Raw genomic sequence first — 15,157 nt, forward strand, 5'->3', positions numbered from 1 at the left:
GGTACCATAATAATGAAGTATTAATCTGATAATCATATCCCCTCCACCTCTTCAAATTCTTAGTCAATGTTATTAAATGTAACCAACTAATTGAGTACAAACATCTTTAATTCACCCAAATCTATCAATTTGTCCACAATTTAGAATTCATAGCCTTTTAAGTTCCCACACGAGCATTCTCAAAATGCATTAAACTACATTATATTTACTTCGAATAGTCGCAGAGCCAAAAAAATTTAACAGGAAATTTCAAAAAAAAAAAAGCTAAATTATTATACTTATCTCATGTCAAGACGATTCAACAATACATCATTAATTCTATTACTTATATCATAAAAATGTAGAACTTAGGTACATAATATATTGTTCCACATGACAAAACAAATACACCCAAACAACACATATTATAAGTAATATAAATATAATAACTTACTTAGCTATTTTATTTTTTTTGCTTAACAATAAGCAAGACATTTCTTCTTGCAATCCATAGTACATCCACCAGATCCACCACCAAAACCATAACCTTTTCCAGCACTTGAATATGCTTTATAACATTTTGCTGGACATATTAATTTCATACCCAAACATGGGCCTTTTTCTTTACACACAACACTGGAACTTACAACTCCACTTTTTCCATATCCACCGTTTGGGCTTCCAAATCCACCACCAAATACTCCACCACCAAGCCCAGGAATATTAAACCCTCCACCAGGCCCAAAAATCCCACCAAAAGCCCCATCACCATTGTTTTTTCCATTATTATTTCTGACTTCGCCACTGCCTGTTTCACCTTTCTTTGTTTTTTCAACCCCGTGTTTTTTCGGGTGGATGTGTCTTGTAGCAATGGTAGAAGTGAATGTTATGATGAGCAAAAGAGCTAAGAGAGTGAGGGTAGTAATGGAGATTTTCTTCATTTTTTGGTTTTTTAGCTGAAAGAGAGAGGAGAAGAATGAGGAATATTTATGGGAAAAGAAAGTTATAAGTAGATGGTAGTTGGGACGCTTTTATGAAGACTTTATATAATTAGAATAGGGTGGGTGCAATTTATTACACTATAGTATACATGATTATATTAGATATGTATAGATATTTTCCTTTTTAATTAGTGTTATTAATGCGTCAACATGTACAGTGATAGAGACAGAATTTACATAAGAATCATTCAACATCTACAAATTCAACAAAGCGGTTCAAACAAATCCTTTTTTTGTTTTACCCATAAACATGTGTACATATTTATATAGGTGTAAAGGACTTATCATTGAGAATGTGTGACAAGATAGTTAAGAATTAAGATATACTTTGACTAATGATTTTGAGTTTTGAAAATAATTCACTTCTAATAAAACGTGTTAATTACCCCATATGAATTTACTCAACTTGAATTCAAATTAATCGAATCGTTTCAAACATTAGATAGTTAAACTCGAAAAAACATAAATGGGCATAGTAGGGTGGACTATAATTCTATAAATTAGGCATGTAGGGATGGTAGATAGGTGCTGCCTTAATGAGCCCTAGGAAGGAGAATTAATTTTACATTAATAGATACAAATTAATAAAGGTGATGATACAAGTTAGGTGGTACAAATCAAATAGAGAAATCGTACCAAACTGAAAAGTCAAATAAATCGACAAAAAAAAAAAAAAATTTATCTATAACTTGAAAAAATAAAGTTTGAAATAGTATTTGTGTAACCAAAAATTCGATATAATTAATTTGGTTTGATTTTAATAAAAATCGAACTAAACCACTTCATGTACACCCATAAGTACAAGCAGCGGATTAATTCTCTATATATCATAAGTCATAATTAGAGCCGTCAAAATGGGCTTACCCCATGGCCAGCCCAACCCAACTCGTTATTGGGGTAGGGTTGGGATAAGATTTTTCAACCCATTTAAAACTAGGGCTTATAAGCCCGCCCCATATAAGCCCCTGGCCCTTTAGGCTTGATCGAGGCCGGGCCGGGGTCGGCCCATGGCCAAAACTTTTTAATTAAGGGTAACTTACCATAATCTCACTAATATATAATCTAATTACTTTAATACATGTTATGTTGTAATTTTATGAATCTTACCATATTTTGGTACGTCCAGATACATGTATCTTGGAATATATGGACTCAAAATTACGTTAATCTGTTCTAGATACACTCTATCCAAGTAGATTCACATGTATCTAGGATGCAGAGACAAATTCCGCGCCCTCGCCTCCCTCCAATATTACTTGTCACTCTCGTATCTCTCTTGTGTATCTGGTATGCGAGATACATGCTAACTACTCTAGACTTTTTGCTAGTGTTATTAAAACAACACCATCGTTTGTCATATTTGATTTGAAAATCTTCTCATTTTCTTGATATTATAGAATTATAAGTTTGAAAAGAGAAAAAATGAAAAAAAAAAAAGAAAAAAAAAAGGGCTAGCCCGCCCCAGCCCTCGAGCCTTCTAGGGGTGGGTTGGGTTGAGCATTTTCAGGCTCTTCTGAATGAAGGGCCAGCCCACCCTAGCCCTTCAAATTCCTTGGTCCGCGAGGCTTGAACGGGATGGGCTGGGCCGACCCTTTTTGACAGCTCTAGTCATAACTTTCATGTCAACTATTCTTTACAATTTTGTCCCCCGATCTGTTATTATTTAGATAGATAAAAGAAAAGTTGAAAACGCGTTAGACACCAGTGCCTTAGTTTGAAACTCGTATGAATTTATTGTGGCTAAAAAAGCCAGCTCACATGAAATTGTCCTTTGAACCCCGTTTGAACATAGATTTTGATGTTAACATTTGAAAATTTAAGTTTTTGAAATTGTGTTTAGACATCTATTTAACTGTTAAAAATATTACATTGTGAGTGGGAGTCCCAAAAACTGCTCTGAACGGAAACTTAAAAATATTTAAAAATTTAAATTTCAAAATTTAATCAAATAGAAATTTTAAGATAATTTTTAAAATATGATCTAAAATATGTAGTTAAACGCTTGGTACATTTAATAGTATCCGTACATGTCAATAGAATGGTTGTTTATTGCCATGTGCGTTTGTAAAAATTGATGGTTGAGATTCATTTGAGAGGTAAACAATTTTAACCAAAATAAAGAAAAGGAAATTAAAAACTAGAAAAGTTATTTTCCTCATTTTGAATGTATTTGTAATATTTTTTAAAAATATTTGATCAATCGAACATGAAAAAAATTAAGGCAAACAGAGACATTAAAAGAAAATTGGACCCATCCTATTGAATTTCACTCGCTTTTGCAGGCCACTCCTATTTTCCCTATGTCTACTTAGGTGATATGATATATCCAAATTTCAATTAATGCATTCTTTTAATGAATTAAATACCCACATGCTGATGCTAGACACTTTTTTTCAATTTTGGCTCCCAGCATAGTGCAATAAATCAATACCCTGTACTTGTCGGCATAAATCCCGATTTAGTCGGACTCCAATGAGGGTACCGGACACAGGGTAGGAAATAAAAAAAATAAAAAATCAGTACCCACAGTTGCAGTATAATGCCTAGTACTATCATTTATTCATATTTGCAACATAGATGGTCCTATGCACACCATTTGATCACATTTTAGGCTGAAAATTTTGAGTAACATACAGTAGGTTAAAGGCTAGAGGAGTTCCAGCTAGCATCTACAGCCCCGATGATCGTTTCGTGCAGTTTGGCTCCAGCGCAAGCAATTATACCGCGATCAAGTCCTTCTAAGTATTCGCCTTTTGAGAAGTCTAGTGGTTGGCCTCCTGCATCGGTCACCACTCCACCGGCTTCTTCAATGATAAGAACACCAGCTGCATGATCCCATATTTTCTCCTTGTAACCAGCCCTCGCGAACTTCATATATATCTCAGCATCTCCTCGAGCTATGGCTGCATACTTTACCATGCTATATACACGTAATGGCTGGTTCCTGCAGTTGATATGTTGTCAGCCGAGCTTTAAAAGAATCTGATTGCATCAATATTTTACTAGAGATTGCAGAGTAATTTTCAGAATTTGTAGCTGTCAAGCATAACCGAAAATAGATTCTAAATGCTAAGACAACTAGTAAGCCATCGTAAATATACCATCTTGAAAGTTACACACGTTATAGGAAGATCAGTTGTGGAATACGAGAGGGAATTGTGAGAGATATTTACCGAAGTCCAACACTATGAGCCAGTCCTGCTGTGAATGAATGGCTTGAATTTGCCTTCTCAACTGGTTCACAAAAGGTAGCTAGTGCTGGGTTATCGATGGAGGATACTCTAATTTCCCTTGCAGAGTTCGGCCACACAAATTTATTTTCTCCATGCAGTAACGGTTGCATCCAAGCCTTGCCACCACCTTTCCTTGCATAAAGTACAGAACCTCTATCCGAAGATTCAGATGTAGAGGAGGTCAACCTAGATAAGATTCTCCTATAACCATTTTGATAACTAAGCCATTCCTTCTTCATAGGATAATTTGGACACCCGAGAACCCCAAGCACAGGTTCTCCGTCTTCGATCAATGCCAAAGCAATAGCGTATTGATCTCCACGTACAAAACCCAACGTGCCATCAACAGGATCCAGTACCCAAAACTTGCTACCTCTGGCACCTGCCAAGCTGCAACGACTTATGGCCTCAAGAACAGCTTTAGCATCCAGATCAGTATCAGGACCTTTCAGTCCAAAACGAGGTGCATCGGCTAGACACTCATTCACAGTTCTTACCACTGCTTCTAACAGGCCCGCTGCGCTAGCGTTGGAAAGAGCTTCCACATCTTCCTCAGCAACAATAGAGACGTTACTGCCATAAGCCTCGGACAGTACCCAGCTTACAATTGCTTGGACGCTCCAATCTAACAAGATCAAGATTAGCTGATCTTAGCATTTTAAGAAGATACAGCAGTTTTTATAAAGAAAATGGCTGATGCACCATCATCTTGGAAATGCACTCTTGAAGTATTTCAAAATGTTATGACAAACCAGAGCATGACAGCAGAAAGTGAAGCCTGATCCTTTTACGTTTGAAGATTAAGTCCAACTTAATGCATTGGACCACAACTGCACATAATGTTACATGGATCCATATTTATTTTCACATCAATTTTTATTGTAATTTAATTTGAAAACTCTGCACAAAGCACCTATACCCATGTCACACCCGACTTTGTGACATAAAGTAGACGTACCCATGAATGATTCCATGTAACATAGATAGCACCAGGAAAGAGACAGAGCAATTGTAGCTCAGACATAAAATCTTCTCCGAACTCAGTCTGGGAGATCTTATGGTTCTGATTCTAGAATTCACTTATTAAGATAGTGCAACCTTGTTTTGTCATATGTTTTTCTATTGTCAGTATTTCTGACATTGATGACATAATCTTCAGTCTATCATCACCAGCAAGGTTTCCTACTATAAATCATATGATGATGATGATATTTTTGTTCAATTTTTCTTAGACCAGATTATTACTTCTTGGTAGACAAAAGGACTTATTAATGGATTTGTTGAGTGGAAATGGATGGAATTTAATATGCCGCTATGATTATCAAGTTGTTCTCGTCACGAGAGATGCCACCTTGAGAGAAAATTGTGGTTACCTCAATGTTGTATGGTGACTTTATGAATATGTTTGTTTCTTTGAAACTCAGTAAAGCAACAAGAAAACGACAACAAAAAAGACAATCATATGCACTTATTCATAGATTCAATAACTAAATGATCATCTATGAGTACAACACAAAATCTTTCTTTCCTCTTTGTCTCTTCATGTTACTTGTCTCAACACACATATTTGGACAAGGCAGCCACTCATTACAGAGAGAAAGGCACCAATGAACTTGTGACACAGAGTTACTATCTTTTGCTTGATGACTGTTAAATTATGCTTTATTAAAAGTCTACAAGTTGTAAAACATAATAGTACCTAGTGCATTAGGTTTTGTCTTTATACATTGCAAGCTTTAAACAAATACACTTGAAGATTCTAGATTAGGTTAGTATGCTTTAACTCCCACACAACTTCTATAGCACTACAGAAAACCAAAATAGTATGTTCCATTTCACAGGAGAAAACATGGGTTCGATAGAACTCCAAATAATAATAAATACAATTCAATAGTTACCTAATATCCTGAAATGAGTTAAAAACAGACAGAAATGTGTCTCTCACCATCAATTGAAACAAAATGATATCAAGAATCCAGTTTTTTTACCAAAATACATATGTAGGTAGAGTTTTCATTGAACAAATCATCAATCTTCAACAAGTTACATAATTTTACTGACAAATTGGAAGATTGGGTCCGGTGTAGGCACCCCGGACCGAGTTGTGAATATACTTCTGGTCCTTGAATGTCACACATCTTATCCCAGATAAAAGAATGTCTGGATTATCACATGTAAAGATATAGCATGTGACGTAACTCAGCCCTAGCTCACGAAGGGATGATTGTTTAAGTCCATATAAGCAGACCACCAATCCATTTCCCAACCAAACCCAATGTGGGACTCTTATCCACTCTAAACATCACACATAACATTCATTTTCGACTATCTAATCAACAATATCCAAAATGATAACTAAAAAAGACACAATCTTTTTCCCTCCCCCAATTCACCTACAAAAACCCAATTCTCAAGCAAAGTCCTAGAATTCCCAAACACCCAAAACACGAAAACACAACAATACAATCTAGAACAATAAGCAACATACCAGCAATTGTCACAGGAGAGTCATCTTCCTTAGAATGAACATGTTCAGAGCTTTCTGATAACAAATTTTCTTGAACCCTCTGGCAGAGCAAGCAAGCCATATGTACAGCTCTTACAGCAATTTCCACTTCCTTAGAATACCCATCTGATATATAAGCCGAGTTAACTTCCAATTTACAATCTTCATCCATTGCAGACACAAAATTTGTTTGACTACTAGTTTGGGCAGTGAAACCCAAGTAAGAATCTTTCTTGGTCCAAGAAAGAGTTCCTAATATTTGTTTTTTTGGGAAAATATCATTCTTCCTAAAAGTATGGGGGACTTTGGTTGAAAAGCTACTAGTACAAGAAGACATAATAGAGATTAGTTTTTTTTATAGATGAAGAAATTTACACGCAGCTAAAGAAACAGGGGATGAATTTTTTCGTTTTTTTTTTTGGTTTCAATGATTGGCTTGAAAAGAACAATGAGTTTTCTTGTGGACTCAATTTGTTTATATAGAGACACACAGTCAGAGACTTCTCAAGGCCAAGAAGCCGCGGAGGTCGGAGGTGTACGGTAGATTACAAAACAATAGCTAGTTTTATTTTTTAGTCTGTTTCAAAAATAATGAATATTTTTCCTTTTTTAGCCACACTTTACTTTTTTTTAAAAAATAATAGCTGGAGGCAGTATTATATTTGATAACTTAAAAAATTCAGTGTCCTAATTGATATAAATCACAAAATTTTAAAAATATTTACATGTCATACAAATTTTTACCAACTCCGACTTGACCCTAACATCGACCGACGAGAGGGAGTTGCTCGGATGGTAAGAACCCCTCACTTTCAACTCGAAGGTTGCAAGTTCGAGTCACCAAGGGAGCAAAAGGGGTGGGAGCTCCTAGGGAGGGTAAAAATAATAATAATTATTAAAAAAAAAAAACCCTAACATCGAACCAGATACAACTTTGCACCCTGATCCTGAGCTCGACCCCGACTCAGACTATGGTTACTCAACTAGACCTTATTCTAACCTTAATCCAAAACACTGATTCGGCTAGACTCTTAATTAGTAGCTTTATATATATAATATATAGCAACGAAGTTGATGTCTTCTTAATATCCAAACATTATGCCATTTGAATTATAAGATCATGACGTTTTTTTCATTATTAAGCATATATCGACGTGACCTAAAACTTAAATGAATGTGTAAAGAGAAGTGATATGAATATGATGGAATGCTTTATACACACGGCCAAGCAATATAAAGATGATTTTCAATTGTAATATAAAAGCTATTTGGCTACTAATAATTAATTAAGAGAGTTGGAGTTTGACAAATTAATTTTCGAACTTCTTATGTAATTACATTTATTTTATAATAGAAAGACTCAAAGTTAATTCTAGTTAGTTGTTTGGATGAAAACCTTTGCGTGATCATGTTGTTATATCATAAAATATACTATAATTCATATATAAGTATATATATTGAGAAAAGACCATTAAAGTTATCTCGAATTTTTAAAAAGACACCTTAATTTTGCGGACGTCCAATTACTTCAGAAAAATATTAAATATCTTTGTAACTATACTATTTCGACCTATAACGCGCATGGAGTAATTTTTTTGGTGCCAAAAACCAATTAAAAAGCGCCACATTTCAGTTTTCTTTATAATTATTTACTTTATTTAAATACATCTTCCCCAAAACAAGAAAAGAAATGGAAAAAATGGAAGCAAATTTCGATCGAGTCGTGAAATATAAATTGTGATCATTCATCAAAATGAAGCAAATGATCTTCAACCAAAGCTATGATGAAGAAAACGAGGAGACAAACTGAGAAATGGAAAATAAAAGAAAAGAAAAAAGTTTTTTTTTCTTTTTGAAACGAATCAGGTCGGGTGAATTTAATATTTAAATTAATTTAATTTAATTAAAATGTGAGCATCACACACATCTTATCAGGTGAAAAAATAAGTCGAAATGGTATATTTACAAAGATATTTAATACTTCTGTGGAATAATAGGACGCCCATAAAGTTAAGATGTCTTTTTTAAAATTCAGGACATCTTTAATGGTAACTTTATGTCTTTTCTCATATATATTTTTAGTTAATCAATATACAAATTACTTGCTTTTGCTTAATAGACAAATCAATTTTCATGGTGAAATATTAGCCCTATATTCAGGATAACAATGAAGAAGTTACAGATATCTTTATCCTAACTAATTCGTTTTAACATAACCCCACATGAATATTAAATGTATATATATAGAGAGTGTAAATCATGACTTATTGTTGATGTCAAAATCACATATTGCTCCTTAAAGTTGATTATACTTCAGTTTATAATATGATTTTTAATATATATATATATTATGACTTGTTGCTGATTTCAAAATGACATATTCCGATTTGAATCCATGATTTCCAATGTGAAATAAATCTTGTTACACTTAGCTAAATATAATCCTTAGTCCTAAATAGGAGTATTAATTCACAAAACTTTACATAAAACTAATCTACGGGAGCCGCAGAGGCCGGAGGTGTCCCGTAGATTACATAACCATATAACTATTTTCATTTTTAGTCGATTTCAAAAGAAATGAATATTTTTCTTTTTTTAGCAACACTTTACTTTTTAAAAAATAAATGGAGGCAGTATTATATGTTATAACTTTAAAAATTCAGTATCCTACTTGATATAGATCACAAAATTTAAAAAATATTTACGCGATATACAAAATTTTACCTAGGAAATATTTTCTTTTAGAATACTTGGGTATAATCTGCACAAATGTTATCCCTGTCCCAACTCCGACTTGACCCTAACATCGACCCCGGATACAACTTTGCACCTTGATCCTGATCTCGACCCTGACTCAGACTATAGTTGCTCAACTAGACTTTATTCTAACCTTAATCTAAAATATCAATTCGGCCAGACTCTTTATATAACGAAGTTGATGTCTTTTTAATATCCAAACATTATGCCATTTGAATTATATGATCATGGCCTTTTTTCTCATTATGAAGCACGTATCGACGTGACCTAAAAACTTAAATGAATGTGTGAAGATAGGTGATATGAATATGATGGAATGCTTTATACACACGGACAAGCAATATAAAGATGATTTACACTTCAATTGTAATATAAAAGCTATTTGGCTAATAATAATTAAGAGAGTTTAACTTAAAAAAGCTATAAGCAAAGTACCAAAGTGGTTGCGGGAACGATACGCTTTGGTTATCGGCGAAGGCTTCCAAAGGCGACCAGCTTTCCATACTAGTTGTTACCTTACGCTGCCATTTTTCCAATATTATTGAATAGCATGGCCTGGGGCTAAGATAACTCAAGTGGGAGAGCCGTGTTATGGGTGACCTTATTGCACGGTTCGGAGTTTGACAAATTAATTTTCAAACTTCTTAATTATGTAATTATATTTATTTTTATAATAGAAAGACTCAAAGTTTAACAGGATTAGTCATGATTCTAGTACCAACATGGATTGTGGTGCACTGGTGGAAGTGCTTCACCCTTAACCAGAGGTTTCGGGTTCGAGCCCTGGGTATGGAGAAAATCATGTTGGGAGCGCCACCTCCGAATGGGCCATGCAGTGCACGATCCGGATTTAGTCGGAGCTTCAATATGGTCTCCAGACACCGGATGAAAAATCAAAAAAAAAAGTCACGATTCTAATGAGTTGTTTGGATGTAAATCTTAGCGTGATCATGTTGTTATGTCATAAAATATACTATAATTCATATATAAGTATATATATTTATAGTTATTAATTACAATGAAGAATTTACAGATATCTTTGTCCTAGCTAATTCGTTTTAACATAACCCCACATGAATATTTAATGTATATATTGAGAGTGTAAATCATGACTTATTGTTGATGTCAAAATGACACATTGCTAGCTCTTTAAAGTTGAAATAATATCATCAGTTTATAATATGATTTTTAATGTGTGTATATGGGATATTATATGACTTATTGCTGATTTCAAAATGACATATTCCGATTTGAATCTATTATCTCCAATAGAGCTGTCAAAAAGGGTCGGCCTAGCCCCATCGGGCCCAAGCCTCGCGGGCCAAGGAATTTTAAGGGCTAGGGCGGGTCGGCCCTTCATTTGGTAGGGCCTGAAAATGCTCAACCCAACCCAACCCTAGAAGGGCCGAGGGTTGGGACGGGCCAACCCTTTTTTTTTCAAACTTGTAATTCTATAACATCAAGAAAATGAGAAGATTTTCAAATCAAATATGGCAAACAATGGTGTTGTTTCAATAACACTAGCAAAAATTTAGTGTAATTAGCAAGTATCTCGCATACCAGATATGCGAGTGAATCTACTTTGATAGAGTGTATCTAGAACAAATTAACCTAATTTTGAGTCCATATATTCCGAGATATATGTATCTGGGTACGAAGATTTCATAATATTAACAACATAACATGTATTCAAATAATTAGATTATATACTAGTAAGATTATTGTAAATTACTCTTGAATAAAAAGTTTTGGCCCCATGGGCCGACCCCGGCCCAACCCCGATCAAGCCTCAAGGGCCAAGGGCTTATATGGGCAGGGCTTATGAGCCCTAGTTTTAAATGGGATTGAAAAATCACATCCCAACCCTACTCCAATAACGGGTAGGATTGGGCCGGCCCCATGGGCTAAGCCTATTTTGACGGCTCTAATTTCCAAGGTGAAATTATAAATCTTGTTACACTTACCTAAATATAATCCATAGTCCTAAATAGGTTTAATAATTTACGAAACTTTACATATAATTAATTTTGGTTAAAAGTTTTTCAGAACTTTACATTCATGTAGTCACACATATATATATAATAGAAAATTTCTAAATTTGACATTATTTCAACTTTGTTTATGCACATATATAAATTTTATTAATCATAGGGCCTTTATATATGTGCATAAAAAACATAACACAAAGATATATTTATCCTAAATAGGTTTAACATAACCCCACATTGACAATAACATGAATTTTTTGTCTATATAGGAAATGACTTATTGCTGATTTCAAAATGACATATTAATCGTGTTTATTAGATAGTTTTTGAGAATTGAGCAGAATTAAAAAGGGTGAGCTAACAAATAATTGTCTAACTTTAGTTTTATATTTTTGAAGTTACAGTTATTTTGGGATAATTTTTTTTTAGCTTAAACGACAGTTAAAATGGAATGGAAGTATATACATATATGAAATGACTTATTGCTGATTTCAAAATGACACACTATTGCTGCTCAAAGTTGAAATAATGCATGATCAGTTTATAGTCTGGTTTTATCACTGTATTATCGATCTAAGTTGAATTCCTAAGTAAATCCAAAAATTAATCATATCCTTAATTTTCTGATATGAGACGAATGAAATAATATGATTAGCACTTATCCAATAACCTTTCCGTTTTTTGAACATTTACTATTTTAATTTTGTCTTGGAGCAGTAATATAGATTTGCTTAATTTACTAATCTCATCAATAGAATAGTCCAAAGTTAAGTAAGTTACTCTAAAGTCTAATCATATGAGATAGTAACTGATATTAATGCCAAATGATGCGTTGCTTTGTTCAACACATCGTCATTCAACTTTATATTTCATCTTAATCACTCATAATTATATTCATTTTAACTTAGCACAAAGTCGATATTACAAGTCGTACAGCAAAAAATTATATACAATAATTATATGTTTTTTAGTTGGCTGTATCAAAAATACTTACTGATTATATTTATCGAAAGAATGTATAACGAAAAAATATCACTTTCTTGTTAATGCAATAACTAAACTTCATATTACAGTAGGACAAATGTTAGTTTTTCTGAGTATAATTTAATTTACTCTTCTTAAGACAATTAAATAAGTCCAATATCAATCATTCAAACAAGAGGGGGAAAAAAAGGGAATTTGGTTAAGTTGGTCAATATAAGCCGGCTTAGACCAATCTAAGTAAGATTATCTAACATTATTCGTTTTGTTGAATCATATAATTACTTTACTAATATATAGAGAAAGGAATATGACACGATGATGTGCTCAAATGTTAAGGGGTCGATTAATTTGCGGACTAAGTTATTACAAGATTATAGTTTTGGAATGACTAATTTATCTTACCTTTCAAGTCGGTTAAAATAACATCAAGATGAGGAATTTCAGTAGTTCGGTTGGTTAACTATATGAACTTTTACTTTGTTGATAAGAGTTTAATTCTCAATCCTGTAATCCCCTCTCCTTCCCCCCTTTTTTTATATATATAAAAAAAATACCAAATTTGATGGGATAAGATAGGATATCCTAAGACTAAGAGCCCGTTTTGATTGACTTAAAAAAATAATTTTTAAGTCAAAAATAAAAAGTCAAACTTAAATGATTTTTAAGTCAATAAAATTAAAGTTGGGGAGACCTAATTTTGGCTTTTAACTTATTTTAAATTATTTTTGACATTGTCAAACACTACCTAACTTATTTTAAGTCATTTTTTTACTTATTTTAAGTTATTTTTATATTTGCCAAACATTTCTAAAAGTAAAAAACTGATTTAAAAGTAGATTTGACCAACTTTTAAGTTAATCCAAACACCCTCTAAATTTATACTTTATTTAGTTGAAGATATAAATTTATGTTGGGATTAATTATTCCTTCGATCAAATAAAGTATAAATCTGATCTCAAAGTTAATCCAAATTAAAGGTTCAACTAAAATCTAAATTTCAAATCAATATGATTTGAAATCATGACCTAAACGGACCCAGACCCTTAGTTTCAAAAGTTGATCAATGGAGGATACAACTTACAAGTTGCTCTCATCGTTCACTTTTACTTCTCCACTTTGAATTTTGTATATCTCTTAAGAAATAATGATTAATATAAATATTTTTATCATAATACCCATTAGGAATGTACATGGCCGGGTTGGTTCGGGTTTTTCGAATATCAAATCAAACCATTTGTGTCGAATTTTTAAATTTATAAATCAAACCAAACCAATAAATTTTGGATTTTTCAACCTTGGCTATTTTCGGATTTTTCAGATTTTCGAGTTTTTCCATTAAAGTATTCATACAAACATATAATTTACTTGTACTTCAAATATTTCTTTAGTCCTACCAAAATACAACTATCTAAGGAGTTTCTTAAGAAAATAACACAAAATATGATATGATTAATGACACTAAAATATCCAACAAAAATAATAAACAAATATTGTAAATTAACAAGTCATAATGAAAATGATCATAATTTAAAAGTACTAAATCATGCTAAAATTAAGTTTAATAAGTATTAGTTACATGACTAAATATTAAAGGAAATTAAAATTAGATTATGTATTTTAATTGTCTAAACTTATGTAAAACTAAAGAACAAATATTCAATATTATTGTCATTCTTAGTGTTGAATTGATTTTCTTTTTGCATTAGTATTAATTTGATTTTGATTTAAGCTTTATTATAATTACCAACATCTATGGAATATGATCTTTATTGGACCATTCAGAATTCTAAGTTTCATACTTGAAGTAATATATTAAAAGATAAAAACTATGAAAAAGTATAAGAAATATTTAAAAATTATATCAAAGTAAATATTTTTATGTATAAAATAAAATTTTAAAATTATCTATATAATGTCGGGTTGTTTTTTTCCAGTTAAAACCAAACCAACCCAAATATAGTCGGGGGTTTTTTTTTCAATACCAAACCAAGTCAAACCAAACTACTACTAATCTGGTTTTTTTTCCGGTTTGACTCGATTTACGATTTGGTTCAATTTTGTACACCCCTATACCCATAGTATTGTAGCAGCGCAGGCCAAACGAAAATTGGGCTGGCCCAAGTTTGAGTAGAACTTGGGCAGGAAAAGCCCGTTAAGTCTGTAGAATATGATAGTCCATGGACAATTCCAGTAAGACAAAAGTTTCAAACGGTAGAGAATAATTCCAACTATTTCGATCAGATTATTATGCCTATATACCCATTTATTATGTAGTAACGCATCTGTCAGAGGTTTTGGATTCTAGTTTTGGGTATGAAAAAATTCTTGACCGGGAGGGCTAACCCAAAATCAGCCCTATCCAACACAAATCCAAAATGGTCGAACTCCAATATCAATATCGGACACTAGATAGAAAAACTAATAATAATAACTTGTCTGTTAGTATGATGTATACTTCGACATAATAATAAGCTGATCTGAAATCAAGAATCAGAAACAAAGAAATGAAACAAGTTAAAATTAACAATCCTTTAATTTGTATGCCACTAATGATAATTTTGTCCACTAAATTTGGACAAAGGAACAATAAAGTACTTAGATCACAATCTAATTCCACTAAGCTATGGATCCAAAAAAGCAATAAATAAATAAAAAGAACAGTCTTATTCATAGAAGCTTCATCAACTAGTACAAAACTACATTTTCCTT

The 15,157-nt window shown here is 32.7% G+C and overlaps 2 protein-coding genes across 2 annotated transcripts; both read right to left on the reverse strand.

Moving 5' to 3' along the window:
• Nucleotides 1–283: 283 nt before the first annotated feature.
• LOC102581407 (keratin, type II cytoskeletal 60 kDa, component III-like) lies at nt 284–993 on the reverse strand. The gene has a single exon (XM_006347033.2). The coding sequence runs from the start codon at nt 918–920 to the stop codon at nt 456–458; it is 465 nt and encodes a 154-aa protein (XP_006347095.1). The 5' UTR covers nt 921–993; the 3' UTR covers nt 284–455.
• Nucleotides 994–3,367: 2,374 nt separating this feature from the next.
• Nucleotides 3,368–7,170, reverse strand: LOC102581737 (PAP-specific phosphatase HAL2-like). The gene is made up of 3 exons (XM_006347034.2): nt 6,702–7,170; nt 4,154–4,838; nt 3,368–3,924 (listed from the first exon to the last, which is right to left on the reverse strand). The coding sequence occupies exons 1-3, from the start codon at nt 7,054–7,056 to the stop codon at nt 3,621–3,623; spliced, it is 1,344 nt and encodes a 447-aa protein (XP_006347096.1). The 5' UTR covers nt 7,057–7,170; the 3' UTR covers nt 3,368–3,620.
• Between the last annotated feature and the right edge of the window lie 7,987 nt (nt 7,171–15,157).

This window comes from Solanum tuberosum, unplaced genomic scaffold (genome assembly GCF_000226075.1).
Source record: "Solanum tuberosum cultivar DM 1-3 516 R44 unplaced genomic scaffold, SolTub_3.0 scf00083, whole genome shotgun sequence".
Lineage (NCBI taxonomy): Eukaryota > Viridiplantae > Streptophyta > Magnoliopsida > Solanales > Solanaceae > Solanum > Solanum tuberosum.

Coding starts and splice junctions, on each gene's coding strand:
- LOC102581407 (XM_006347033.2), bottom strand. CDS start 920: ATGAAGAAAATCTCCATTACTACCCTCACTCTCTTAGCTCTTTTGCTC.
- LOC102581737 (XM_006347034.2), bottom strand. CDS start 7,056: ATGTCTTCTTGTACTAGTAGCTTTTCAACCAAAGTCCCCCATACTTTT. Junction 4,839..6,701: donor CTCTCCTGTGACAATTGCTG/GTATGTTGCTTA, acceptor TGATCTTGTTAG/ATTGGAGCGTCCAAGCAATT. Junction 3,925..4,153: donor GCTCATAGTGTTGGACTTCG/GTAAATATCTCT, acceptor TATCAACTGCAG/GAACCAGCCATTACGTGTAT.